Below are 27,230 nucleotides of genomic sequence, written 5' to 3' on the forward strand. Positions count from 1 at the left end.
TAAATGGAAAAAGTAACAATGTTGCACATGTAATTAATGGGATATATATTAAGGCCTGTGCAAAAGTGTGTTTTTTTTTGTTTTGTTTTTTAATATAATGATGTAACACACTTACCGTATATACTTGAGTATAAGCCGACCCGAGTATAAGCCGACCCCCCTAATTTTGCCACAAAAAACTGGGAAAACTTATTGACTTGAGCATAAGCCTAGGGTGGAAATGCAGCAACTACCGGTGAATTTCAAAAATAAAAATAGATACCAATAAAAGTAAAATTAATTAGTATCTGCCCCATACTGTGCTCTGCTGCGTTCATATATCCCCATATCTGCCCCATACTGTGCTCTGCTGCGTTCATATATCCCCATATCTGCCCCATACTGTGCTCTGCTGCGTTCATATATCCCCATATCTGCCCCATACTGTGCTCTGCTGCGTTCATATATCCCCATATCTGCCCCATACTGTGCTCTGCTGCGTTCATATATCCCCATATCTGCCCCATACTGTGCTCTGCTGCGTTCATATCTCCCCATATCTGCCCCATACTGTGCTCTGCTGCGTTCATATATCCCCATATCTGCCCCATACTGTGCTCTGCTGCGTTCATATATCCCCATATCTGCCCCATACTGTGCTCTGCTGCGTTCATATATCCCCATATCTGCCCCATACTGTGCTCTGCTGCGTTCATATATCCCCATATCTGCCCCATACTGTGCTCTGCTGCGTTCATATATCCCCATATCTGCCCCATACTGTGCTCTGCTGCGTTCATATTGCCCCATAGATGCTCGGTATAAGTCTGTGCCATGGCCGCTGCTGCTGCAATAAAAAAAAAAAAAAGCCATACTCACCTCGCTGATTGCAGCTCCCAGCGTCCGGTCCCGGCGTCCCTCTGCACTGACTGATCAGGCAGAGGGCGCCGCGCACACTAGTGCGTCATCGCGCCCTCTGACCTGAACAGTCAGAGCGCAGATAGACGCCGGGAAGATGGATCGGCGCCCGGCGGCTGGAACGTGAACAGGTGAATATAACATACTCACTTAGTCCTGGCGATCCTCGCACTGTCCCCGCCTGTCACAGCTGTCTTCGGTGCCGCAGCTTCTTTCTCTATCAGCGGTCACCGCCACCGCTGATTAGAGAAGTGAATAGGCGGCTCCGCCCCTATGGGAGGTGGAGCCGCCTATTCATTTTTCTAATGAGTGGTCCCACGTGACCGCTGAAGAGAGGAAGAAGCTGCAGCGCCGAAGCCCGTGGGACGGCAGGGACAGCGCGAGGATCGCTGGGACTAGGTAAGTATACCTCAGCGCCCTCACCCCCTCACCCACCGACCCCACCGCTACCGTGACTTGAGTATAAGCCGAGGGGGGCACTTTCAGCCCAAAAATTTGGGCTGAAAATCTCGGCTTATACTCGAGTATATACGGTATATTATGTATTGCACGTTTATTTTGGCCTATACTGAGGCAATTATTTTTCCAGTAATTTTTCCTGCCTTATTATTTTTTCATTGCCATAGGCTTATTTGTCCGCACCTTTTTTCCTATAACAGGGTGTATTAGAGACAGACGACTAGAGCGAGGGCGCCATTTGCGCAGGATTATAGGGTGCCAACCCCCGCAGGCAGGTAGGGCGCATCTAGGTACAGTGCAGGGGTATAGGCTAAATTGCCTTAGTATAGGCCAAAATAAACGTGCAATCTATCTAATATATAATTGCCTAGAATACTACTTCCTGCAATTTGTGCCAACTTCCTGTCCGGAGATAATGTCCGGAGATAATGTCCGGAGATAATGTCCGGAGATAAGTGACGTCAACAGTGTCCAGTGTCTGATTGGTTGCCGCCTGCTGCGAGCGACCAATCAGAAACGTGTCGTACTGTGACACACTCCGCCCGCCATTTTGGTGTGATTTTTGAATTTTTACCTCACAGCAAGTTTCTACTGCGTGGAGGCGGGCCCAGTGACGTTGCTCTTCAAGCTCCTGCCGAATTTCGTCAAAAAAATGATAATACCATTTACCAAAACTATATATATTTAGTTGTGAAGTGGTTCAGTGACATTTTCACACCAATTTTGAACTTTTGTTTGGTGTTTTCTCCATATACTGCCTATTATTCACTGACTGTTATACTGAGAGACTGCCGTTTATTAACCTCTTCTTTGCCACATTGGGTATATTGCTCTATTATTTGCCACATAAGGACATTGTCCATTATTGCCCAGCAATTTCTCTGCAATATAAACTGCCTATTTATTAATATCTGCATTCCTGCAAAGAACTATTGCCTATTATTAACTGGGTATTTTCCTACTACCTGACATTGTTCTTAAGCAAAGAACCGTTGTTGTGGCATTTGCCACAACAGGCAAAGTTGTCGTCTGATGTCTTTCATCCCTCCCCTCATAAGCATGTTCATGGATCCTGTGTAACTGTACCTTAAATAACAAGAATTGTCAAGAGCTGGTGAGTGCAGCCATTTTTTGTTCTTTCTTACTATTATTTATTAATTGTATTATTTTTACATTTGAATAAATAAAGTATATATGGATTCTAGACTCCCGATTCTTTAGAATCGGGCTGCCATCTAGTCTAATATATAATTGCCTAGAATACTACTTCCTGCAATTTGTGCCAACTTCCGTGGCTTTGTCCGGAGCTAATGTCCGGAGCTAATGTCCGGAGATTAATTGCCTAGAATACTACTTCCTGCAATTTGTGCCAACTTCTGTGGCTTTGTCCAGAGCTAATGTCCGGAGCTAATGTCCGGAGATAATGTCCGGAGCTAATGTCCGGAGCTAATGTCCGGAGATAAGTGACGTCAACAGTGTCCAGTGTCTGATTGGTTGCCGCCTGCTGCGAGCGACCAATCAGAAACGTGCCGTACTGTGACACACTCCGCCCGCCATTTTGGTGTGATTTTTGAATTTTTACCTCACAGGAAGTTTCTACTGCGTGGAGGCGGGCCCAGTGACGTTGCTCTTCAAGCTCCTGCCGAATTTCGTCAAAAAAATGATAATACCATTTACCAAAACTATATATATTTAGTTGTGAAGTGGTTCAGTGACATTTTCACACCAATTTTGAACTTTTGTTTGGTGTTTTCTCCATATACTGTCTATTATTCACTGACTGTTATACTGAGAGACTGCCGTTTATTAACCTCTTCTTTGCCACATTGGGTATATTGCTCTATTATTTGCCACATAAGGACATTGTCCATTATTGCCCAGCAATTTCTCTGCAATATAAACTGCCTATTTATTAATATCTGCATTCCTGCAAAGAACTATTGCCTATTATTAACTGGCTATTTTCCTACTACCTGACACTGCCTCTTATTAACCGGTTGTTTGCCACCACCACGCTTAAAGCTGTTTAGCTTAGCTAACATGAGCTCTAATAGTAAGGATACTACGGAATTTGTACTTCACTTGCGGCAGGTGCGGCACATGTGGTTTCTGCAGTTTTCGCCACAAAATCTCCACTTACCAGTGTTTTTGTTGTGGCTGCATTTAATGCAATTGCCGAAGCCGCGTTTGCTGCATTTACTGCAAGTTAACTCCAAGCTTCATCTACATTGCATGGCACTTGCTGAAAGTGTGTTGTAGGTCAGTTCTTTGGTGCCAAGTGTGGAAGTTGTATTGTTTTTAACATTACTTCTGCAAATATCAGAAACATGCAGATGTGAAAGAGGTCTGAGTATTAAGAAATAGGAATCAGTTAGTTAGGACCCATCAGTTCAAAGGCTACCGTGATGTGGTTGATGGGCATGCTTATATTAGCCCATCGGTGTACTATGAACGTTGATTTCTTAAATTTTACACTTCTGTAAAAATAAACACAAAAAATTTGGGTACACAAAAAGGCTTTTATTTCTGTTGTACCTATTAGAATTATTTAAAATGAAGGCTTAGCTAAGCCCAAGAGATGATTAAAAACGTTTCATACCAACCCATCAGATGTAAAATTACTGTGAAAATACCTGATGGGCACACAAGTATGCGCCAGTATGGGTACTAAGAGCCTTTCCACATAATAATGAAATATTTTAAAATGTCATAGAACATACCAATATACATAGTTATTGATACATATTATTTATTATTTACATTATTGTTCTTTACCAAAGAACCGTTGTTGTGGCATTTGCCACAACACGCAAAGTTGTCGTCTGATGTCTTTCATCCCTCCCCTCATAAGCATGTTCATGGATCCTGTGTAACTGTACCTTAAATAACAAGAATTGTCAAGAGCTGGTGAGTGCAGCCATTTTTTGTTCTTTCTTACTATTATTTATTAATTGTATTATTCTTACATTTGAATAAATAAAGTATATATGGTTTCTAGACTCCCGATTCTTTAGAATCGGGCTGCCATCTAGTATATAATAATAATAATAATAATAATAATAATCTTTATTTTTATATAGCGCTAACATATTCCGCAGCGCTTTACAGTTTTGCACACATTATCATCACTGTCCCCATTGGGGCTCACAATCTAGAATCCCTATCAGTATGTCTTTGGAATGTGGGAGGAAACCGGAGTACCCGGAGGAAACCCACGCAAACACGGAGAGAACATACAAACTCTTTGCAGATGTTGTCCTGGGTGGGATTAGAACCCAGGACCCCAGCGCTGCAAGGCTGCTGTGCTAACCACTGCGCCATTGTATAATTGTCTAAGGGTTTTTCCGTCTGTCTGTCTGTCCAGGAAATCCCGCGTCTCTGACTGGTCGAGGCCGCCAGGCCTCGATCAATCAGCAACGGGCACAGCGACGATGATGTCATAAAGGACGTAGAAATCCCACGTTTCTGATTCAGCGACGGGCACAGTATCGACGTAGATGTCATAATGGTTGCCATGGCGACGATGATGTCATAAAGGTTGCCTCGACCAATCAGCGACGGGCACAGTCTGCGGCGAATTCTGGAATCATCATTGTCCATATACTACGGGGACATGCATATTCTAGAATACCCGATGCGTTAGATAATATAAGTGTGTTACATCGTTATATATATTTTTTTTTTAAACACACTTTTGCACAGGTCTTAATATATATCCCATTGATTACATGTGCAACATATTACAAAAAGTGTGCAATATTGTTACTTTTTCCATTTAGCACACTTTTGCACAATTGGTCTGATACCCTTGGGGTATACAGTATTTTGTGCTTTTAATATTTTTTAAAATATAGGCCACATATTGAAATAGTTTGTTATCTCCGTCCTACGGCAATTTTATGTGTGGTCTAAAAATAATTTTTTGTCATGCATACATTCCAATTTTTGGTCTGTCTGATACCCTAGGTCTATACATCTTGGTTAAAACAAAAAAATGGTTAGTGTGGTAGTTCCGTGACACGCATCATCTATCTGTGGGCTACAAAGTGTGCTTTGTTGCTGTGTTAGGCCGGTTTCACATGTAACATAGTAACATAGTTAGTAAGGCCGAAAAAAGACATTTGTCCATCCAGTTCAGCCTATATTCCATCATAATAAATCCCCAGATCTACGTCCTTCTACAGAACCTAATAATTGTATGATACAATATTGTTCTGCTCCAGGAAGACATCCAGGCCTCTCTTGAACCCCTCGACTGAGTTCGCCATCACCACCTCCTCAGGCAAGCAATTCCAGATTCTCACTGCCCTAACAGTAAAGAATCCTCTTCTGTGTTGGTGGAAAAACCTTCTCTCCTCCAGACGCAAAGAATGCCCCCTTGTGCCCGTCACCTTCCTTGGTATAAACAGATCCTCAGCGAGATATTTGTATTGTCCCGTTATATACTTATACATGGTTATTAGATCGCCCCTCAGTCGTCTTTTTTCTAGACTAAATAATCCTAATTTCGCTAATCTATCTGGGTATTGTAGTTCTCCCATCCCCTTTATTAATTTTGTTGCCCTCCTTTGTACTCTCTCTAGTTCCATTATATCCTTCCTGAGCACCGGTGCCCAAAACTGGACACAGTACTCCATGTGCGGTCTAACTAGGGATTTGTACAGAGGCAGTATAATTTTCTCATCATGTGTATCCAGACCTCTTTTAATGCACCCCATGATCCTGTTTGCCTTGGCAACTGCTGCCTGGCACTGGCTGCTCCAGGTAAGTTTATCATTAACTAGGATCCCCAAGTCCTTCTCCCTGTCAGATTTACCCAGTGGTTTCCCGTTCAGTGTGTAATGGTGATATTGATTCCTTCTTCCCATGTGTATAACCTTACATTTATCATTGTTAAACCTCATCTGCCACCTTTCAGCCCAAGTTTCCAACTTATCCAGATCCATCTGTAGCAGAATACTCTGGTACGTGAGGTGACAGTTTCCTCACGTACCAGAGCCACTGACACACATAGACACATTAAAATCAATGCATCTGTGCAGATGTCATTGATTTCTTGCGGACCATGTCTCCGTGTGCCAAACACGGAGACAAGTCAGTGTTCGTGGGAGCGCACGGATTACACGGACCCATTAAAGTCAATGGGTCCATGTAAAACACGTACCGCACACGGACGTTGTAGGCAGTCCGTGTGCTGTGTAGGAGACAGCGCTACATTAAGCGCTGTCCCGCCCACTGGTGCCGAAGCCGCTATTCATATCTTCCCTGCAGCAGAAGATATGAATAATTCCATAATTCTGTGTAAAATCAAGATCCAGGTCCCCACCCCCATCCCACCCCTGTGCGCCCCCAGCCCCCCCCACACCCCGCTGTGATTAAAATACTCACCCGGCTCCCTCGCAGCGTCCTGTTCTGGCCGCACCTTCTACTGTATTAGCAGTCACATGGGGGCGCCGATTACAGTCATGAAAATGCAGCTCCACCTCCCATAGGGGTGGAGCCGCATATTCATTACTGTAAATGAGCGGCCCCATGTGACCGCTCATACAGTAGAAGGTGCGGCCAGGACAGGACACTGCGAGGGAGCCGGGTGAGTATTTTAATCACAGCGGGGGTGCGCACAGGGGGTGGGAGGGGGGTGGGGACCTGAATCTTGATTTTACACACGATTATTCATATCTTCTCTACAGCAAACGCTGCTGCAGGGAAGATATGAATGGGGCTTCAGCACGATGCAGGGGACAGCGCTAAACTTTAGCGCTGTCTCCGGCACGGTGCGTGTGGTACCCAGTGGGCACACGTGTGCCACACTGATGTGCCACAGAAACGCACTGGCACACGGACACAGATAATTCCAGTACCGATTTTTCCGGTACCGGAATTATCTGGACGTGTGAGACTGGCCTCACCCTAGCTCAAAACAGTAAACACTATTTTGTCATGAATTCTTTTTTTTAAATTTACCCCCCATGGGGAAATGTTGGTCAGCCCATACACTTAGTGTATGGGCAGTACAAGTCTAGGAGACACGCTCCTTGGTAATGGGACAGTTTTGGTTAGGAGGCCCTCCTCCATGTTTCTTCCAAGGGGGGATTGGGGTGCATGCAAATTTGGGTCAAGGCGGCCCTTGCATTCAATGCATAACGAACCCGTATGGCGGCACCAACTGAAGACTGTAAAGCCAGATACTGGAAGGCCACAGGAAAACCCAGTTCAAAGGCTTATTGGGTTGCATATGACTTGATAGCCTTGCAGGCCTTGCATTTAATGAAACATTTTTTCAGGAGGCCCTCCTGTACCTCTCATGAAAGGGGTATTGGGGTGCGTTGTAATTCTTGGCAGACTAGTCACTCACTGCATAGGCAAAAACAGTATGGGAGACCCACTGTTTAATAATGGCCCTTTAAGAATATTAATGCAAACTGATGCCCCTCTAAAAAATAGGCTTTGCGACTTTAAGAGTCCCTCCTTCATAAATGAAACAAGATGGGTCTCCTTATGTGTCACACCACATGGCCAGCTAGGGTTGTTAAATGTTACAATGACATTTCCCAGTGAATGCATTTGTATTGGTTGAAAGCAATGTTAAAGCTGAAAAAAGCATCAAAAACGCTGCGTGTGAACATAGCCCAAGTGGTGGAGGAACATTTTGCTCTGGGGTTAATTATTTTGCCTTATATACAAGTCATTACCACGGAAAGGATGTACCTTAACATATTTCCCAGCAAAATCCATTTTGGTTTAGTTTTTGTATGTTTTTTGGTGCACCTGTAAAAATGGCATGAAACTCTGACAACATTGCTTACAGCTGTGACCTAGGAGTCAGGAATGCTTCCAGGGGCGATTCCCATGATGTTCCTGTGTCATTAGAGCAGTGTTTCCATCATTTTCAGACATTTTTAGACCTTAAAAGGACCCCCGGGGATCGTTGCAAAAATACTCGGGTTTCCCATAGACTTACATTGGGCTCGTTGTTCGGGTCGAGTACCCAAGTATTCCAATTTGTTCGACTTGAGCAACAATCACCAGAACATTTTAGTGCTCGCTCATCACTAGTAATCACAGAACCACATAAAGCCCTGCCCACAACCCCATCCCGAAGCACGAGAATCTCTTTAACTGAAAACTACAAATACAGATTAAACAACAACCAAAAGACGGATTTCATCAACCAAATTATCATTGTAATCAGTATAACGGCGCCAACCTGACAGTGTCTGTAAGTTACTGTGCACAATCCTGCTGACAGAGAAAATCTCAGCTCTGCACTACTATACACAGTTCTCTTTAAATGTGTAATATTTCTTCTTGATAACTCATCTGACAGAAAATATTGGAGCTTACTAGTGATGAGCGAGTATACTTGTTGCTCGGGTTTTCCTGAGCACGCTTGGGTGGTCTCCAAGTATTTGTAAGTGGTCGGAGATTTAGTTTTCATCGCCGCAGCTGAATGATTTACAGCTACTAGCCAGCCTGAGTACATGTGGGGGTTGCCTGGTTGCTAGGGAATCCCCACATGTATTCAAGCTGGTTAGTAGCTGTAAATCATTCAGCTGCGGCGATGAAAACTAAATTTCCGAGGACTTACAAATACTCGGAGACCACCCGAGCATGCTCGGAAAACTCGAGCAACTAGTATACTCGCTCATCAATAGAACTTACGACAGTTCAGATTGTGAAGTCACCAAGACCCAAACGCTAATTACACCAGAGAGGTTTCACCACTAGTTACTCATTTATTATTGATGAGGACTGTTGAGTTTGATAATACAGTACATGTGTTATTGTCTATACTCACAGTTTTCAACTACAGTAGTTAGTGTCCAAAATACTCTGATTTAACCTCTTCCTGTAGCCAGCTTTGTGTTCCTGATCAGGCCCTATTTTTAAATTCTGACGTGTCACTTTATGCGGTGATAACTTTGGAATTCTTCACAAAGGATAATAGAAAACAAATGGATCTTACAAATTATTTTCCAACTTCGCACAGTACCCTATATGCGGTTGTACACTACTGTCTGGGCACATGAGAAAAAATCTTAATGAACAATTAAGCAGCATTTCACCAAAAAATAATTATCTAGTCTAAAGTCAAGGAACGACTATGCATATTAGTGGCCGCAAAAAGGACAGGACATATCATGGGCCGATCGCAACAACCAATAAACAAAACCAAAGAACAAAGAAGCGATCAAACAAGGGCCAAAATAGTAAAAAAGTAGAAAAAAACTTTATTAAACATACAATATAGCAGGAAATAACAGTGGGTACTCCCACAGGACAAATGTACAATCTAACAGAGAATGAAACACGGGACGAAGACCGGTGATGGCTCAGAAATCCTAATAAATATATAGTAAAAGAAACTAATACTATGATAATTACCCCACGTATTAATGATTATGATAGTTGTAACGTCCCGTTAGTTGTAACGGGTCTTCGTCCCGTGTTTCATTCTCTGTTAGATTGTACATTTGTCCTGTGGGAGTACCCACTGTTATTTCCTGCTATATTGTATGTTTAATAAAGTTTTTTTCTACTTTTTTACTATTTTGGCCCTTGTTTGATCGCTTCTTTGTTCTTTGGTTTTGTCTGGGCACATGGCGGTGTTGAGAAGGGAAGGAGTGCCATTTAGCTTTTTGAATGCAGATCTAGCTGGAATAGTTTGCAGACACAATGTATTGGGGGAACTGTTCGTGATCACCTGCCAGCTCATAAGAAGTCCTCCATGAACATGCTTGGCTCTATCTTATCTGCTTTCCATATCCCAAGGATTGCCTTGTTCATTGCTCTTTAACACCCTTACATGAATCTGGACTTACACTGGGACCCTTAGGCTTGGACCGTGGTGTTACTTGCTATTTTGTGGTGTTATGTGGCAAGAATAATAGTCAGGTAGCTGGGTCAGAACCAAAAGGACATAATACAGAATCAGAAGATACAAGAGTATTTAAGTAAACAGGCCACGGTCACAACAGGACACAAATACACAAGCCGCGAGCTGAGCACAGAGGACTGAACCAGAGGAAGATAATGCTGTATCTGGCAGATTCCGGCAATATGCTTTGACCTTTAGAAGGGTGTGGTACTTTCCAATTGGCTGAAGTAGGGAGCAGATTACTCCAACTGGAACAGATCCCAGATTATATCGGACATGCCATATGCAGAAGCCCTAATATAAGTAAATGTTAGAAAATGAGAATAGCCAAAATCCCCAAAAAGTGATTCCATTTTATAAATTAATTCACTGATGGTTATAATCTATAGGAGAAGTGAATATTTTGACTCCACAGCCGCCTTTTGGAAATTAACATGCAGTGGATATAATCCCCAGCTGGTATGCTCATCCACCCAGCTCTCCTGCTTTGTCTGTCTATATGAAGTACATATAATCCCCACATGGTATGTCATCACCCTACTTTACACACATACTCTTACCTCTGCTCCTAGTATTCACATGGTATGTCTTTCAACTAACCCCAGCTTTACCCCAGTGTTATTTATAACCTTATTTACTTTGGCTTGATTATATGCATCTGGTCCACTCTTAATTCTCTGACCAAGATGAACAGAGACAACTCCTCTCTGCTTCACACCAGATTGCACTTTGTAGCACATATATTGCATAGCTCAAGTCTGCCAAGACTTTAGGCTGCAGTGTGTATCATACAAGTGTGAAGATCAGAATTAAAATCAGAAGGGAACTGAAGGTAACTGGACTCAGTCACTGTAAACAATGTTTCTGTTAGTTTTCACTCTCACCCCTATAATCCTTCACTTTCTGTTAACTCCCCTAATCCCTACTCCTAGTAAGGAACTGTTCATCTCTTCTTCAATCCTCCCCATCCATCTCACCTCCTCCTCAGAACTGTTCCTCAACATACAATCTTCTGTCTCCAAATACAGACAGCCATCTCACGCTCTCTCCTGCTCCCACCTGCTAACACTTTCTCTGCTCCTTCTCACTGCTGGTGATATCTCTCCAAATCCTGGTCCTCCTCACCACATCCCCACAGTCATTTCTACCTCCCATCCACACTTTATCACAAATTTCCGAAACCTCTCTAACCTTATGCCCATTCGCCCAGCCCCCACCTCCCCAGTCCCACTAACAGGAGCTCTGTGGAACGCTCGCTCTGTCTGCAACAAGCTTTCCTACATCCATGATCTTTTTGCTACTACCAAACTTTCCTTCCTCGCCATCACCAAAACATGGCACACTCCTTCTGACACAGCCTCTCCGGCTGCACTTTCGTATGGTGGAATCCACCTTTCTCGCAAACCCCGCCCCAGAAGCAAGCATGGTGGAGGAGTTGGTTTTCTCCTGTCAGATAACTGCTCCTCACCCCAATCCAATTACCACCCTCTGTTAACCTCCCTTCCTCTGAGGTGCACTCTTTGGGCATCTACTCCCCCTTCAACCTCCAAATGGTTGTCATTTACCGCTCCCCCAGGGCCAGCCACCACCTTTTACCAGTTCACCACCTGGCTACTTCATTTCCTCTCCGCTGATATCCCCACTATCATCTTGGGTGACTTCAAAATCCCCATTGACACTTCCCTCTCAGCTGCCACTAAGCTTCTATCTCTCACTTTCTCCTTCGGCCTCACTCAATGGTCTTCTACAGCCACTTACAAAGATGGCCACACAATGGACCTCATCTTCACCCGCATCTGCTCCCTATCTATCCTCTCTAACTCACTTCTTCCTGACCACAACCTACTCACATTCTTTTCCTTCTCCACTCCTTGTCTACAACCCCAACCCACAAACTTGCACACCCTCACAGAAATCCTAAATACCTCGATCTACACTCACTTTCTGAATCCCTTCTCCCTCTTACAGAAATAAGTTCCCTACACAATACAGATGCCGCTGCCTCTCTATATAACATCACAATAGCTGTAGCTTTGTAATCTGTTGCCCCTCTCACACATACCAAAGCTAACAAAATCAATGTCAATTTCGCTATTTCATCCTTCTCTGCTAGATTTCGAAAACTTAACATGGCCAAAACAGAATTCATCTTTCCCCCATCTCACGCGACCCTCCCCCAACGAACCTATCCATTACAGTAAACGGCTGCCCACTCTCCTCTGTCCCACAAGCTCGTTGCCTCTGGGTAATCCTTGACACTCTCTCCTTTAAACCACATATCCAAGCCCTTTCCACTTCCTGCCGCCTTCAACTCAAAAATATTTCACGGATCCGTACATTCCTAATCCAAGAGTCTGCAAAAACCCTAGTCCATGCCCTCATCATCTCCCGCCTTGACTATTGAAACCTTCTGCTCTGTGGCCTCCCCTCGAACACTCTCGCACCCCTCCAATCTATTTTAAACTCTGCTGCCCAGCTAATCCACCTGTACCCCCCGTTCCCCAGCCTATCCCCTCTGTCAATCCCTTCATTGGCTCCCCATTGCCCAGAGACTCCAGTACAAAACCCTAACCATGACATACAAAGCCATCCTCAACCTGTCTCCTCCATACATCTGTGACCTCGTCTCCCGGAACTTACCTGCATGCAACCACCGATCCTCACAAGATCTCATACAACATTTCTCTCGCGCATCACCCTTACTCTGGAACTCTCTACCACAACATATCAGACTCTCGCCTACCATGATAACCTTCAAAAAGAACATGAAGACCTACCTCTTCCGACAAGCCTACTACCTGCAGTAACCACCGATCGACCAAACCGCTGCACGACTAGCTCTACCCTTACCTATTGTATCCTCACCCATTCCTTGTAGATTGTGAGCCCTCAAGGGCAGGGTCCTCTCTCCTACTGTACCAGTCGTGACTTGCATTGTTTAAGATTATTATACTTTTTTTTATTATGTATACCCCTCCTCACATGTAAAGTGCTATGGAATAAATGGCGCTATAATAATAATGTTGGAGAGTGAAAACATTTGGACATTTGTCATTTTATTACCCAACACATAGTGCCCAGATTGTGCTCCAAGAGACACACACTGTAAATGAAGTGGATTGTTCTCACTATAAGATTGCTAAATACAGGGATAATAAATGTTGTTTGGCCACACTGCAAGATTCAGAACAGAAGTGAGAGGAATTTTGCTGCATTGGTTCATAGAAACCTTGTTGCTTTTCAACAGCCTTTGAGCCACTAATAGTGTGGGAACCTCTGTTTTTCCATTGACAGATGATTGACCTGAGTGGGGACTTGTTTTTTGTGAGATGAGAATTTGTATTATTTTCGCCTGCATAACATTGATTGGTTTCTTTTTATTCAATATTTGGGACTCAGAATGAACAAACAGTTGAACGCTATGCTCTACTTGTTCATCCAATAAGGTTTTCTATTAGAATGTGAACTGTCATTGTATTGGTAAATAATTAAAGTTTTTTACATAGTTGCCATTTTTATGGACAGTTTAATTAAAAATGTTTAAAAATATAAAACACAGGGATATTTTATTACAAAATAATTGTTTTTTATCTTAGCAGATGACTGTACCAGGAAATCAGAGGGACAGCTGATATCTTCAGTTTTTAAATCTGATGATCTTGAGATCCTACAAGATACAACTGAAGTGATTGCTATTACCCCAGATATACAATCATCCATTCACCGCAAAGAACTGTCATCTGATCCTGTGAAACAGGTCCCATCTTTTGATTCATTACCGACTACTAAGGAAAATCAAAGTCCCAAAAGTGGCTTTAAAAAACAAAATGATCCTAAAGCAAAGAAGTTATTTGCATGTTCAGAATGTGGGAAATATTTTACACTGAAATCACATTTTCTTAACCACCAGAGAACTCACACAGTGGAGAAGCCTTTTACCTGTTCAGAATGTGGGAAATGTTTTAATTGGAAATCCGTTCTTTATACCCACAAGAGAATTCACACAGGGGAGAAGCCTTTTTCCTGTTCAGAATGTGGGAAATGTTTTATCTGGAAATCCGTTCTTGATATCCACAAGAGAATTCACACAGGGGAGAAGCCTTTTTCCTGTTCGGAATGTGGGAAATGTTTTAACTGGAAATTGGTTCTTTTGATATCCACCAGAGAGCTCACACAGGGGAAAAACCTTTTTCATGTTCAGAATGTGGGAAAAGTTTTGCACGTAAATCACATTTTGTTCAGCACCAGAGAGCTCACACAGGGAAGAAGCCTTTTTCCTGTTCAGAATGTGGGAAATGTTTTAACCGGAAATCTGCTCTTAATAGCCACCACAGAACTCACACAGGAGAGAAACCTTTTTCCTGTTCAGAATGTGGGGAATGTTTTGCACGTAAATCAAATCTTGTTAACCACCACAGAACTCACACAGGGGAAAGTGTTGTGAGTTCTGTTTTTGGGCTCCCTCTGGTGGTTACTGATGGTACTGGGTGACTTGTCTTTCCTGGGTCTCTGGGTTCCACCTGTTCCATCAGGATATGGGAGTTTCCTATTTAACCTGGCTTTGCTGGCATTTCCTCGCCGGTTATCAATGTATCCAGTGTGTCTTGTTACCTCTGCTCCCTGCTCCTAGAACCTTCTGGTCAAGCTAAGTTTGGATTTTCCTGTTTTGGTGTTTTGCTTTATTTGGTTTTTAGTCCAGCCTGCAGATATGTGATTCTTGCTGCTGGTTGCTCTAGTGGGCTGAAATTGCTCCTCATGTACCATGAGTTGGCACATGAGTTCAAGTAATTTCAGGATGGTTTTTTGAAGGGTTTTTCGCTGACCGCGCAGTTCACTTTTGTATCCTCTGCTATCTAGCTTTAGCGGGCCTCATTTTGCTGAAACTGTTTTCATACTGCGTATGTGCTTTCCTCTCATTTCACCGTCATTATATGTGGGGGGCTGCTATTTCTGTGGGGAATTTCTCTGGAGGCAAGAGAGGTCTGTGTTTCTTCTAATAGGGGAAGTTAGATCTTCGGCTGGAGCGAGACGTCTAGGATCATCGTAGGCACGTTCCCCGGCTACTTTTATTTGTGTGTAAGGTTCAGGGTCGCGGTCAGCTCAGGTTCCATCGCCCTAGAGCTTGTTTGTATCTGTGCTTGTCCTTTAGTGATCCCCTGCCATTGGGATCATGACAGGAAAGGCCTTTTTCCTGTTCAAAATGTGGGAAATGTTTTAGCTATAAATCGGTTCTTGTTAGCCACCAGAGAACTCACACAGGGGAGAAGACTTTTTCCTGTTCAGAATGTGGGAAATGTTTTAACCAGAAATCAGATTTTGTTATACACCAGAGAACCCACCCATGAGAGAATCCTTTTTCCTGCTTATATTGGCCTGCCATCTAGATTTAGCAGAGCTGAACCTGTGATGGGACTAATGGATTAAAAACATCTCTGTGGACAGGTGAGGAACTTTATTGTTGTTTTTTTTTTTTACCTCTTTTGCAGATGACAATGGCATCAGGGGAATGGGCGAGGTTGTAAGTATGGTTTAATCCAGAATATTAAAGAAGTATGTGTCTTTCTTTCAATTAAAGGACTTTTTCTGAGTGTCTGTGTTTTCTTACAATATGACTATGGGGTTAGTAATGGGGTGTCTTATTGACGCCTCTTCATTACTAGCCATGGGGCTTGATGTCACCAGACAATACAAAGGTGACATAATTCCGCCTAACTATTACCCCACTTGCCATCGCTACAGGGCAAGTGAGAAGAGCGAGGCTAAGTGCCATGATTGGCGCATGTTAAGGAAGTGCCACTTCTGGGGTGGCTGAAAGCTGATGTTTTTAGCCTGGTAAGGGGTAATATCCATAGCCCCTTCCTAAGCTAATAATATCAGCCCGCAGCTGTCTGCATAGCTTTAGCTGGTTATTAAATATAGGGGACCCCACATCATTTTTTGGGGGGTCTCCCATTTTAATAGCCAGTAAAGGTAAGTATACAGTTGTGAGCTGATATTAACAGCCTGGGACGCTTCATAGATATTACCCTCTTCCCAGGCTATAAACATCAGCCCTTTCCTAGTTACGAAAACTGTGTCGGAGCCCATGCCATTTATTTTCAAAAAAATATTCTTTTATTAAATGCATGTACAGTAATTTGCACACACACACTGTGTAATTGTATTTGCAACTGACATCTATATATCTGTCTATTCTATTTGTATTTACTGTATGTAATCCATCTCTTCTATCCTGTCGACTCCGGCAGTGATTTTACAGAACCCGGAAGATGAATTACCAGCTTTACTTCTATCTACAGTATCTATGCAATATAAATACATATATATGTGTGTCACTGACATCTATACATCTATGTATTCTATATGTATATATCTATTCTATCCTAACCTGTCACTCTGTGATTATACTGTACGCGGCAGATTAATTGCCGGCCTCTATTCTATCTATCTGTGTTTTGAAGAATATTTCCTTTGAAAGCGATGTGTAAATTACAGAGAATTGCTGTATGTAAAAGCTCATGTTAAAATCGGATAGCAATCACACTGCATTCGGATGTCAATCGGATGCTAGGTGTGAGTAATCAGAATGCACTCGCAAGACACTCGCATTACACTCCTGCGACTCTCGGCAGGAAGACTTGGACTGATTTTTCACACATTAAGTGTGACTCCAGCCTAACAAGGTATTCCTCAGTGTCTGAAATCACATTGATCACATAAATATAGATTATATTGATCATACAAATATATACAGTGAGTATGGAAAGTATTCAGACCCCTTTAATTTTTTCACTTTGCTTCAAAGCAGCCATTTGGTAAATTCTAAAAAGGTTTTTTTTTCACATTAATGTGCACTCTGCTCCCAATCTTGACTGAAAAAAAAAAACAGAAATGTAGAAATTTTTGCAAATTTAATAAAAAAGATAAACTGAAATATCACATGGTCATAAGTATTCAGACTCTTTGCTCAGACACTCATATTTAAGTCACATGCTGTCCATTTCCTTGTGATCCTCCTTGAGATGGTTCTATTCCTTTATTGGAGTCCAACTGTGTTTAATTAAACTGATAGGACTTAATTTGCAAAGGCCTGTCTATATAAGACCTGACAGCTCACAGTGCATATCAGATCAAATGAGAATCATGAGGTCAAAGGAACTGGCCAAAGTGCTCAGAGGCAGAATTGTGGCACGGCACAGATCTGGCCACGGTTACAAAAGAATTTCTGCAGTATTCAAGGTTCCTAAGAGCACAGTGGCCTCCATAATCCTTAAATGGAAAAAGTTTGGGACCAGAAGTCTTCTAAGACCTGTCCGTCCAGCCAAATTGAGCAATCATGGGAGAAAGCCCTTGGTAGGAGAGATAAAGAAGAATCCCAAGATCACTGTGGCTGAGCTCCAGAGATGCAGTAGGGAGACGGGAGAAAGTTCCACAAAGTCAACTATCACTGCAGCCCTCCACCAGTTGGGCCTTTATGGCAGAGTGGCCTGATGGAAACTTCTCCTCATTGCAAGACATATGAAAGCCTGCAATGAGTTTGCTAAAAAAAACAAAACACAAGAAGGACTCCCAGGCTATGAGAAATAAGATGTTCTGGTCTGATGAAATGAAGATAGACCTTTTTGGTAAAAATTATAAGTGGTATGTGTGCCCAATATAATACCAACAGTGAAACATGGTGGTGGCAGCATCATGCTATGGGGGTGTTTTTCAGCTGCAGGGACAGGATGACTGGTTGCAATTGAAGGGAACGTGAATGTATCCAAGTATAGAGATATTTGTCTGAAGGTTCACCTTCCAGCGAACCAATGACCCTAAGCACATAGCTAAAATTTAAAAAAAAGTGGCTTCAGAACAACTCTGTGACCATTCTTGACTGGCCTAGCCAGAGCCCTGACCTAAACCCAATTGAGCATCTCTGGAGAGACCTGAAAATGGCTTTTCACCAATGTTCACCATCAAACCTGATGGAACTGGAGAGATTCTGCAAAGAAGAATGGCTGAGGATCCCCAAATCCAGGTGTGAAAAACTTGTTGCATCATTCCCAAGAAGACTCATGGCTGTACTAGCTCAAAAGGTTGCTTCTACTCACTACTGAGCAAAGGGTCTGAATACTTATGACCATGTGATATTTCAGTTTTTCTTTTTTAATAAATTTGCAAAAATTTCTACATTTCTGTTTTTTTCAGTCAAGATAGGGTGCAGAGTACATTAATGAGAAAAAAAATAACTTTTTTGAGTTTACCAAATTTCTGCAATGAAACAAAAAGTGAAACATTTAAAGGGGTCTGAACACTTTCCACTGTATGGGAGGAACATTTTATATTAACCATCAGTAACTTTCTTTTCTCACATAGCATGGTATGGATGCAATGTGGGCAAACTTCTCATAGTGTGGACAGGTGACATCAATTGTTCCTCAGTTTCTTCAGTACATCAACACCAATTATTACACTTTACGGTTCACAGCTGACAAACCAAATATCTCAGTTCCCTTTTTTTTAGACCTTATGCTTCCAGGTATACCATCAAGCAATAAGGTTGGCACAATACTTTTTAGCAAAGACATTGCAGGCAATACAATCCTTTCTAGTAGTTGACACCCTAAACATAACATGGATGCTATCCCTTTTGGCGAATTCACACCGGCCAGACGAATATACTGTATACTCAATATATAGATATATATTTCTCAACTGCATCAGTTAAATCCTGAAGGGCACCAGTCGAACAAAAATGGTTTTATAGACGTGCATCTATTCTACCACACACTATGGTTGTACAATCAGTAGGCAGCTTTTATATCTGGGATTATAATTTGTCTGATCTCATGAATATGGCACAATAATTTATGATGTAATGAAATCCGTATGCATGGCTCCTTCATAAACAAATCCCTATCCATGGTATCTATATAGTTCCTATACAATTCATGTATGACTCCAATATTCCTTTGGTTCCATTTGTCTGCACACTGTGATCTTTTTGCTATCGAACAATGTAAATGGTGTTTTATTATAAGTTTAATAAAATTGGTGCACACATTTCATGTGACCGTCTCCCGCCAGACCATGTGACAGTGCCGCTCTCGAGCTTAACCCCGTATGCACACAACATAAATCACAGCCGGCCAGTCACAATCCCCCTTAAACGTGGTATTTTGTGCTTTGTTGTTCTGTGGAAGGATTTTTCTTTGTCATGATTAAATTCAATGGACGGGTCTACATTTATGTGATTAATGTGTATCCAGACTGTGAGGAGTTCCTTGTTAGTCAGTATGTACATAATGCTGGACTATAGATTGTTTTACTGTGAACTAGTATAATTTGTGTAACACTATGGCAGCTGGAGTTTGTTGGGAGTCATCAGAATATTGCAGTATTTTTACAGACATTGGTATATGATGGCTTTTTGTATAATGTTCTGTTTATTATACTGAGTCCTCCTGTAAATTAGCCGTATTACCATGATGGATCTATGTAGCCTGTGGTCACTCCTGTGCTTCATGCTTCACAATGATTTTCCACCTATGTTGTAATTGGCTTAGAGCTATTTAATAGTTCATTCAGAATATCCTGCCATATCCGATGACTAAGGACGCTACGACACCAGAAACGCGTCAGGTTTTATATATATGTATATATATATATACAGTTAGGTCCATATATATTTGGACAGAGGCAACATTTTTCAAATTTTTGTTATAGTCATTATCACAGTGAATTTGAAACAAAATAATTCAGATGCAGTTGAAGTTCAGACTTTCAGCTTTTATTTGAGGGTATCCACATTATAATTGGATGAAGGGTTTAGGAGTTTCAGCTCCTTAACATGTGCAACCCTGTTTTTAAAGGGACTAAAACTAATTGGACAGATTAAATAATTTTAAATAAAATGTTCATTTTTAGTACTTGGTTGAAAAGCCTTTGTTGGCAATGACTGCCTGAAGTCTTGAACTCATGGACATCACCAGTCGCTGTGTTTCCTCCTTTTTGATGCTCTGCTAGGCCTTCACTGCGGTGGTTTTCAGTTGCTGTTTGTTTGTGGGCCTTTCTGTCTGAAGTTTAGTCTTTAACAAGTGAAATGCATGCTCAATTGGGTTGAGATCAGGTGACTGACTTGGCCATTCTAGAATATTCCACTTCTTCGCTTTAATAAACTCCTGGTTGCTTTGGCTTTATGTTTTGGGTCATTGTCCATCTGTAGTATGAAACAACAACCAATCTGTTTTGCTGCATTTGGCTGGATCTGAGCACACAGTATGTCTCTGAATACCTCAGAATTCATTCAGCTGCTTCTGTCCTGTGTCACATCATCAATAAACACTAGTGACCCAGGGCCACTGGCAGCCATGCATGCCCAAGCCATCACACTGCCTCCGCCGTGTTTTACAGATGATGTGGTATGCTTTGGATCATGAGCTGTACCACGCCTTCGCCATACTTTTCTCTTTCCATCATTCTGGTAGAGGTTGATCTTGGTTTCATCTGTCCAAAGAATGTTCTTCCAAAACTGTGTTGGCTTTTTTAGATGTTTTTTAGCAAAACCAGTCTAGCCTTTTTATTCTTGGTGCTTATGAGTGGCTTGCACCATCCAGTGAACCCTCTGTATTTACTTTCATGCAGTCTTCTCTTTATGGTAGATTTGGATATTAATACGCCTACCTCCTGGAGAGTGTTGTTCTCTTGGTTGGCTGTTAAGGGGTTTCTCTTCACCATGGAGATTATTCTGTGATCATCCACCACTGTTGTCTTCTGTGGGCGCCCAGGTCTTTCTGCATTGATGAGTTCACGAGTGCTTTCTTTCTTTCTCAGGATGTACCAAACTGTAGATTTTGCCACTCTTAATATTGTAGCAATTTCTCAGATGGGTTTTTTCTGTTTTTGCAGCTTAAGGATGGCTTGTTTCACCTGCATGGAGAGCTCCTTTGACCGCATGTTTACTTCACAGCAAAACTTTCCAAATGCAAGCACCACACCTCAAATCAACTCCAGGCCTTTTATCTGCTTAATTGAGAATGACATAACGAAGGGATTGCCGACACTTGTCCATGAAATAGCCTTGGAGTCAATTGTCCAATTACTTTTGGTCTCTTTAAAAACAGGGTGGCACATGTTAAGGAGCTGAAACTCCTAAACCCTTCATCCAATTTTAATGTGGATACCCTCAAATGAAAGCTGAAAGTCTAAACTTCAATTGCATCTGAATTGTTTTGTTTAAAATTCATTGTGGTAATGTCTATAACCAAAATTAGAAAAATGTTGTCTCTGTCCAAATATATATGGACCTAACTGTATATATTTTGGATTCCATGTTTTTAATGAATCTTGAATAAAGCATGAAATGATTTTTACCTATTGTTGGACGGATGTGCCGCTCATTTCCTCTTGTCCTTGAATCTTTGGCTGAAGGTCCCCAGCAGGATTGGCACCGGACACACAGATCTCAACATCGGATGACATGGCATGGTGAGCTCACAATCCCCCTCTATCAAACTATGAATATCTCTACAGCAAGCGCACTCCTTGCAGTTGGCAGCCGAATACATTGTCCACAGCTCCACCATTTCTCTACATCGGGAACAACCTCAGCTTCTTTGTGCTGTTCTTCATTTTTGGGGCTGGAGAGACGATATGCTTTTCGGATCTTGAAACGCTCGGCTCATCTCCTGAAACTCCCTGTACAAAACTTCTCTATAAAAAAGTAATTTAACATATTTCATTTTTGGGGCTGGAGAGACGATATGCTTTTCGGATCTTGAAACGCTCGGCTCATCTCCTGAAACTCCCTGTACAAAACTTCTCTATAAAAAAGTAATTTAACATATTTGATTTTTGAAATTATTCAATAAAATAATTGAATTATCCCCCAAAATCCCAAAAAGCTCTTTTGCTCTTTTTGCTTTCTGTTCTTCTGTATACTTTTTCTCCTTAGCGTTTCACAAATGTCAGACACAAGCCATCACATAAGCGGGCAAGTATCTGATGTCCGTATAGTGAGGCAAAATGTGTAATATAACTATCAGAATGTGACCGGTGTGAATGCGTGCTTCTTTACGGGTCTGTGACATTTTTGTTTTTAGACTTGTAAATTAGGATAACTTCATAGTGGACACAAGTTCTATTGTGTAAGGTGATCCCATAGTAAAATGAATGCATGCTTGTTTTCAAAAAAGAAGGACTTACATTATAGCACTTGTACCAAAGGATGAATAATTAGTTCTGCGATTTTCACTGTGGTAAAAAAATTTTTTATTTGTCTGATGTCCGTGTACAATTTGATTTTTTTTAACCAGCAGCTCATACTGAAGGTCCGCTTACTGTATTTTTCACGCACAGTAAAGTTTTCATAGTGAAATTGTAACATGCTGAGAAATTTTTCTCATGCCGGAGACAGCTTAGAAATAATACACAGTTTGCCAATGCCTCCTTGAATAACATTGGTCCAAGTGCAATTCCTCTTTTTATCAGATTGAACTCGGCCAATATGGCTACTCCTGCGAGCGAGCCCAAAATGATGTGATGTGAACCTCATTCATAAATGATATGACCTGTGACTCCTACTAGCTGACATGACGTGTACAACAAATCCAGGTAGATGGCCGAAATACATTGTCCCCAGACCACAAGAGTCCCTCCCGGGGGCCGATAGTCCCATTGCCTCCATACCAGGCGTTACTCACTGTCTCACAACTTTTAGTTGGCCCACAGATTTCGTATTTCTCACCATTATAGTGTGCAGTCACAGTCTAGGCTCCTCCAGATGACAATAACACAACCGACGTCCATGTATCCAGGACCAGCAATCCTTAAGAAAGTTTGTGAAATCCAAACAACAGATCCCTCAATCATAGCAGGGGGTCCAGCACAGCCAGCAACCAATTTCCAAGACTCCATAGGCCATCCATCCACCTCAGCCTTGATCCTGTTCACGTCATTCCAACAACTCCTCACTAAACATTTGGCTTCTTATTCTCCCTCCTACTTAAACATTTGCTTTTAGCTCAAAATAATGAAGTATATTCCGTAAACCCATCATCTGAGTCTGCATGTGAGACCCTCTGTGGTGATGGCTCTCCTGGGTCTACTATCCCAATCCACATAATGGGCCTAACTGCTGACACAACAATGGCTTGAGACCTTGAGATACAGATGAGATTAATAGAATGATTGCTATACCTTTAGCAATCTCCTGCCTGGCCTTAGGCATCCATAAGATCCAGCCTGCATGTCTGCCTCTGCTTGCTGTCACTGAATGAAAACATTGATTCCTGAGGCTGAACTGATGAGCAAGAAAATCACTAATAAAACACAGAGAGCAAATATCTAATAAAATTAAATAATATCAATGTAAACGGTGCTCAGTGCTGGAAAAAGTCTGCATCCCATAGAGCTGTGGATGCCACTCTATGTCCATTTGTCCAATAGTCTTTAATAAGTGGCCAGCTCTTCACATATGTCATCTCACACATGAGATCTCCCCCTCCATATGCCATCTCCTCCCCCTCTCATAAGCCATTTCCCCATCATATGCTATCTCTCACATGAGATCTCCCCCCTCCATATGCCATCACCCCCCTCTGTGATATGCCACCTCTCAGAAGCCATCTCTCCCCTTACCCTTCTACCACCTCTCATATTTTGAACTCTGTACAAAAAGCTCCATAGAAACATTTGCCCCATACAATGCAAGTGCGATAAAAAAAAAAATGACATACTCACCTCTTGTCCTGAGCAGGCGGGGACACCGGCACTTGCGATATTCACCTGTCCCCATTCCACCGCTGCGCTGTCTTCCGCATCCTCTGCAGTGACTGTTTAGGCAGAGGGCGGCGTGCACACTAAACACGTCATCGCGCCCTCTGACCTGAACGTCACAGCCAAAAAACGCAGAAGACACTGTCCAGCGGGGACAGGTGAATATCAGAATGCTCACCCTCTCCCGTTACACTCACCAGCTCCTGGCACTGTCCCTAGCAGCTTCTCACTGAGAGATGGTCTCTGGCGCTGGCAGCTTGTTCCTGTGTTCAGTTATCACAGCTCATTAAAGTAATGAATATGCGCGCCACCCCTATGGGAGTGGAGTCGGGTCCATATTCATTACTTTAATGAGCGGTACCACGTGACCGCTGAACACAGGAAGAGCTGCGGGCGTTGGAGAAGCAAGGACGTGCAGAGATGCACAAGGAGTAGGTGAGTATGATGGACAGCTGCCGCTCCCCCTCCCCGGCCGACCCCCTGGGACAATGACTTGAGTATAAGCCGAGAGGGGCATTTTCAGCCTAAAAAATGGGCTGAAAATCTCGGTTTATACTCGAGTATATACGGTAATTAAGTAACATCCTCATGTTTCTGTTTGGCGACCTCCAACCCATGACATTCAGAACTCATCTTAGAAAATTCACAAATTGGGGATGAAAACCATCATTTAGAAAAAAAAGGCGACAGTGCACTGATTAATCTGACTGTTGAAAGCGACCTGAGGAAGATGTAAGAATGAAGTCCAGTCCTCCTGCTGAGCCGCAGCAAAACACTTTAACCCCTTAATCCCATATGACGTACTATCCTGTCAAGGTGACCTGGGACTTAATTCCCAGTGACGGGATAGTACATCATACGCGATCGGTCGCGCTCACGGGGGGATCGCGGCCGGTGTCAGCTGACTATCACAGCTGACATTTGGCACTATGTGCTAGGAGCGGTCACGGACCGCTCCCGGCACATTAACCCCCGGCACACTGCGACCAAACATGATCACAGTGTTCCGGCGGTACAGGGAAGCATCGCGCAGGGATCGGTACAAGGCAATGTGCTCACCTTGTACCGAGCATCTCCTCCCTGCAGGCCCCGGATCCAAAATGGCATCGGGGCTACTTCCGGGTCCTGCAGGGAGGTGGCTTACCAAGTGCCTGCTCAGAGCAGGCGCTGGTAAGCCAGGAGCCCTGCATGTCAGATCGCTGATCTGACACAGTGCTCTGCAAAGTGTCAGATCAGCGATCTGTCAATATACAGTGATGTCCCCCCTGGGACGAAGTAAAAAACTAAAAAAAAAAAAAAATTTAAATGTGTAAAAAAAATTTTTTTTTAAAAATTCCTAAATAAAGAAAAAAATATATATATATATTGTTCCCATAAATACATTTCTTTATCTAAATAGAAAAAAAAACAATAAAAGTGCACATATTTAGTATCGCCACGTCCGTAACGACCCGACCTATAAAACTGTCCCACTAATAAACCCCTTCAGTGAACGCCGTAAAAAAAAAAAAAAAAAAAAAAAAGGCAAAAAACAACGCTTTATTATCATACCACCCAACAAAAAGTGGAATAACACGCAATCAAAAAGACGAATATAAATAACCATGGTACCGCTGAAAATGGCATCTTGTCCCGCAAAAAACGAGCCGCCATAAAAAGTTACAGTCCTCAGAATAAAGCGATGCAAAAATAATTATTTTTTCTATAAAATAGTTTTTATCGTATAAAAGCGCCAAACATGAAAAAAATTATGTAAATGAGGCATCGCTGTAATCGTACTGACCCGAAGAATAAAACTGCTTCATCAATTTTACCAAACGTGGAATGGTATAAATGCCCCCCCCAAAATAAATTCATGAATAGCTGGTTTTTAGTCATTCTGCCTCACAAAAATCGGAATAAAAAGCGATCAAAAAATGTCACGTGCCCGAAAATGTTACCAATAAAAACGTCAACTTGTCCCGCAAAAAACAAGACCTCACATCACTCTGTGGACTAAAATATGGAAAAATTATAGGTCTCAAAATGTGGTAATGCAAAAAATATTTTTTGCAATAAAAGACATCTTTTAGTGTGTGACAGGTGTCAATCATAAAAATCCGCTAAAAAACCCGCTATAAAAGTAAATCAAACCTCCCTTCATCACCCCCTTAGTTAGGGAAACTTAAAAAAATAAAAAAAAGTATTTAAATCTATTTTTCCATTAGGGTTAGGGATATGGTTAGGGATAGGGCTAGGGTTGGGGCTAGAGTTGGGGCTAGGTGTTGTGAATTCTGTGGCAGAGCTCCCTCTTGTGGTCACAAGTGGTACTTCGGCTGATTCTCTCTGTGAGCTTCCGTTGGTGGAGGAAAGTGGTACTGCGGCTTCTGAGTTTCCTTCCTCAGGTGATATGGTGAAGTCGTTGGGTGCTACCCTATTTAACTCCACCTGGTGCTTTGATCCTGGCTTCCAGTCAACGTTCTAGTATTGGACCTGTTTCCTCCTGGATCGTTCCTGTGGCCTGCTGCTCTGCATAGCTAAGTTCCTCTTTGCTATTTGTTTGCTGTTTTTTTTTTTTCTGTCCAGCTTGTCAATTTGTTTTTTCTGCTTGCTGGAAGCTCTGGGACGCAGAACTAACGGCACAGAGGGTCTTTTTGCCCCCTTTGCGTGGTTTTTGTAGGGTTTTGTGTTGACCGCAAAGTTACCTTTCCTATCCTCGCTCTGTTCAGAAAGTTGGGCCTCACTTTGCTAAGTCTATTTCATCTCTACGTTTGTCTTTTCATCTTAACTCACAGTCATTATATGTGGGGGCTGCCTTTTCCTTTGGGGTATTTCTCTGAGGCAAGGTAGGCTTATTTTCTATCTTCAGGCTAGCTAGTTTCTCAGGCCGTGCCGAGTTGCATAGGCAGCGTTAGGCGCAATCCACGGCTGCCTCTAGTGTGGTTGGAGAGGATTAGGGATTGCGGTCAACAGAGTTCCCACATCTCAGAGCTCGTTCTTGTTTTTTGGGTTATTGCCAGGTCACTGTATGTGCACTGACCTCTATGTCCATTGTGGTACTGAATAACCTTTCATAACAGTACTGGAAGCCAAAAGTACTAATGATTCTCAATAGAGGGAAAAAAAGAAGTTCTGAGACCATTTTTTTTTTCTTTGCATTGTGTTTTGCCTTTTTTTTCCCCTAGACATTTGGGTAGTTCAGGACACAGGTGTGGACATGGATATTCAGGGTCTGTGCTCTTCATTGGATAATCTCGTT

The 27,230-nt window shown here is 42.4% G+C and overlaps 1 protein-coding gene and 1 long non-coding RNA gene across 2 annotated transcripts in view; both read left to right on the forward strand.

Annotated features, from left to right (window-relative positions):
• LOC138663534 (oocyte zinc finger protein XlCOF7.2-like) overlaps positions 1-14,855 on the forward strand; it is a 38,065-nt gene extending 23,210 nt beyond the window's left edge. The window contains exon 7 of the mRNA XM_069749775.1: positions 13,831-14,855. Coding sequence (XP_069605876.1) covers positions 13,831-14,678 — 848 coding nt within the window. The 3' untranslated portion in view covers positions 14,679-14,855. The remainder of the gene's footprint in view (positions 1-13,830) is intronic.
• A 318-nt stretch (positions 14,856-15,173) lies between these two features.
• LOC138663535 (uncharacterized) lies at positions 15,174-22,109 on the forward strand. The gene is made up of 2 exons (XR_011318209.1): positions 15,174-15,676; positions 21,647-22,109. It is a non-coding gene; the product is annotated as an uncharacterized lncRNA (long non-coding RNA).
• The last annotated feature ends 5,121 nt before the right edge of the window (positions 22,110-27,230 follow it).

Source organism: Ranitomeya imitator, chromosome 2, assembly GCF_032444005.1.
Source record: "Ranitomeya imitator isolate aRanImi1 chromosome 2, aRanImi1.pri, whole genome shotgun sequence".
Classification (NCBI taxonomy): Eukaryota; Metazoa; Chordata; class Amphibia; order Anura; family Dendrobatidae; genus Ranitomeya; species Ranitomeya imitator.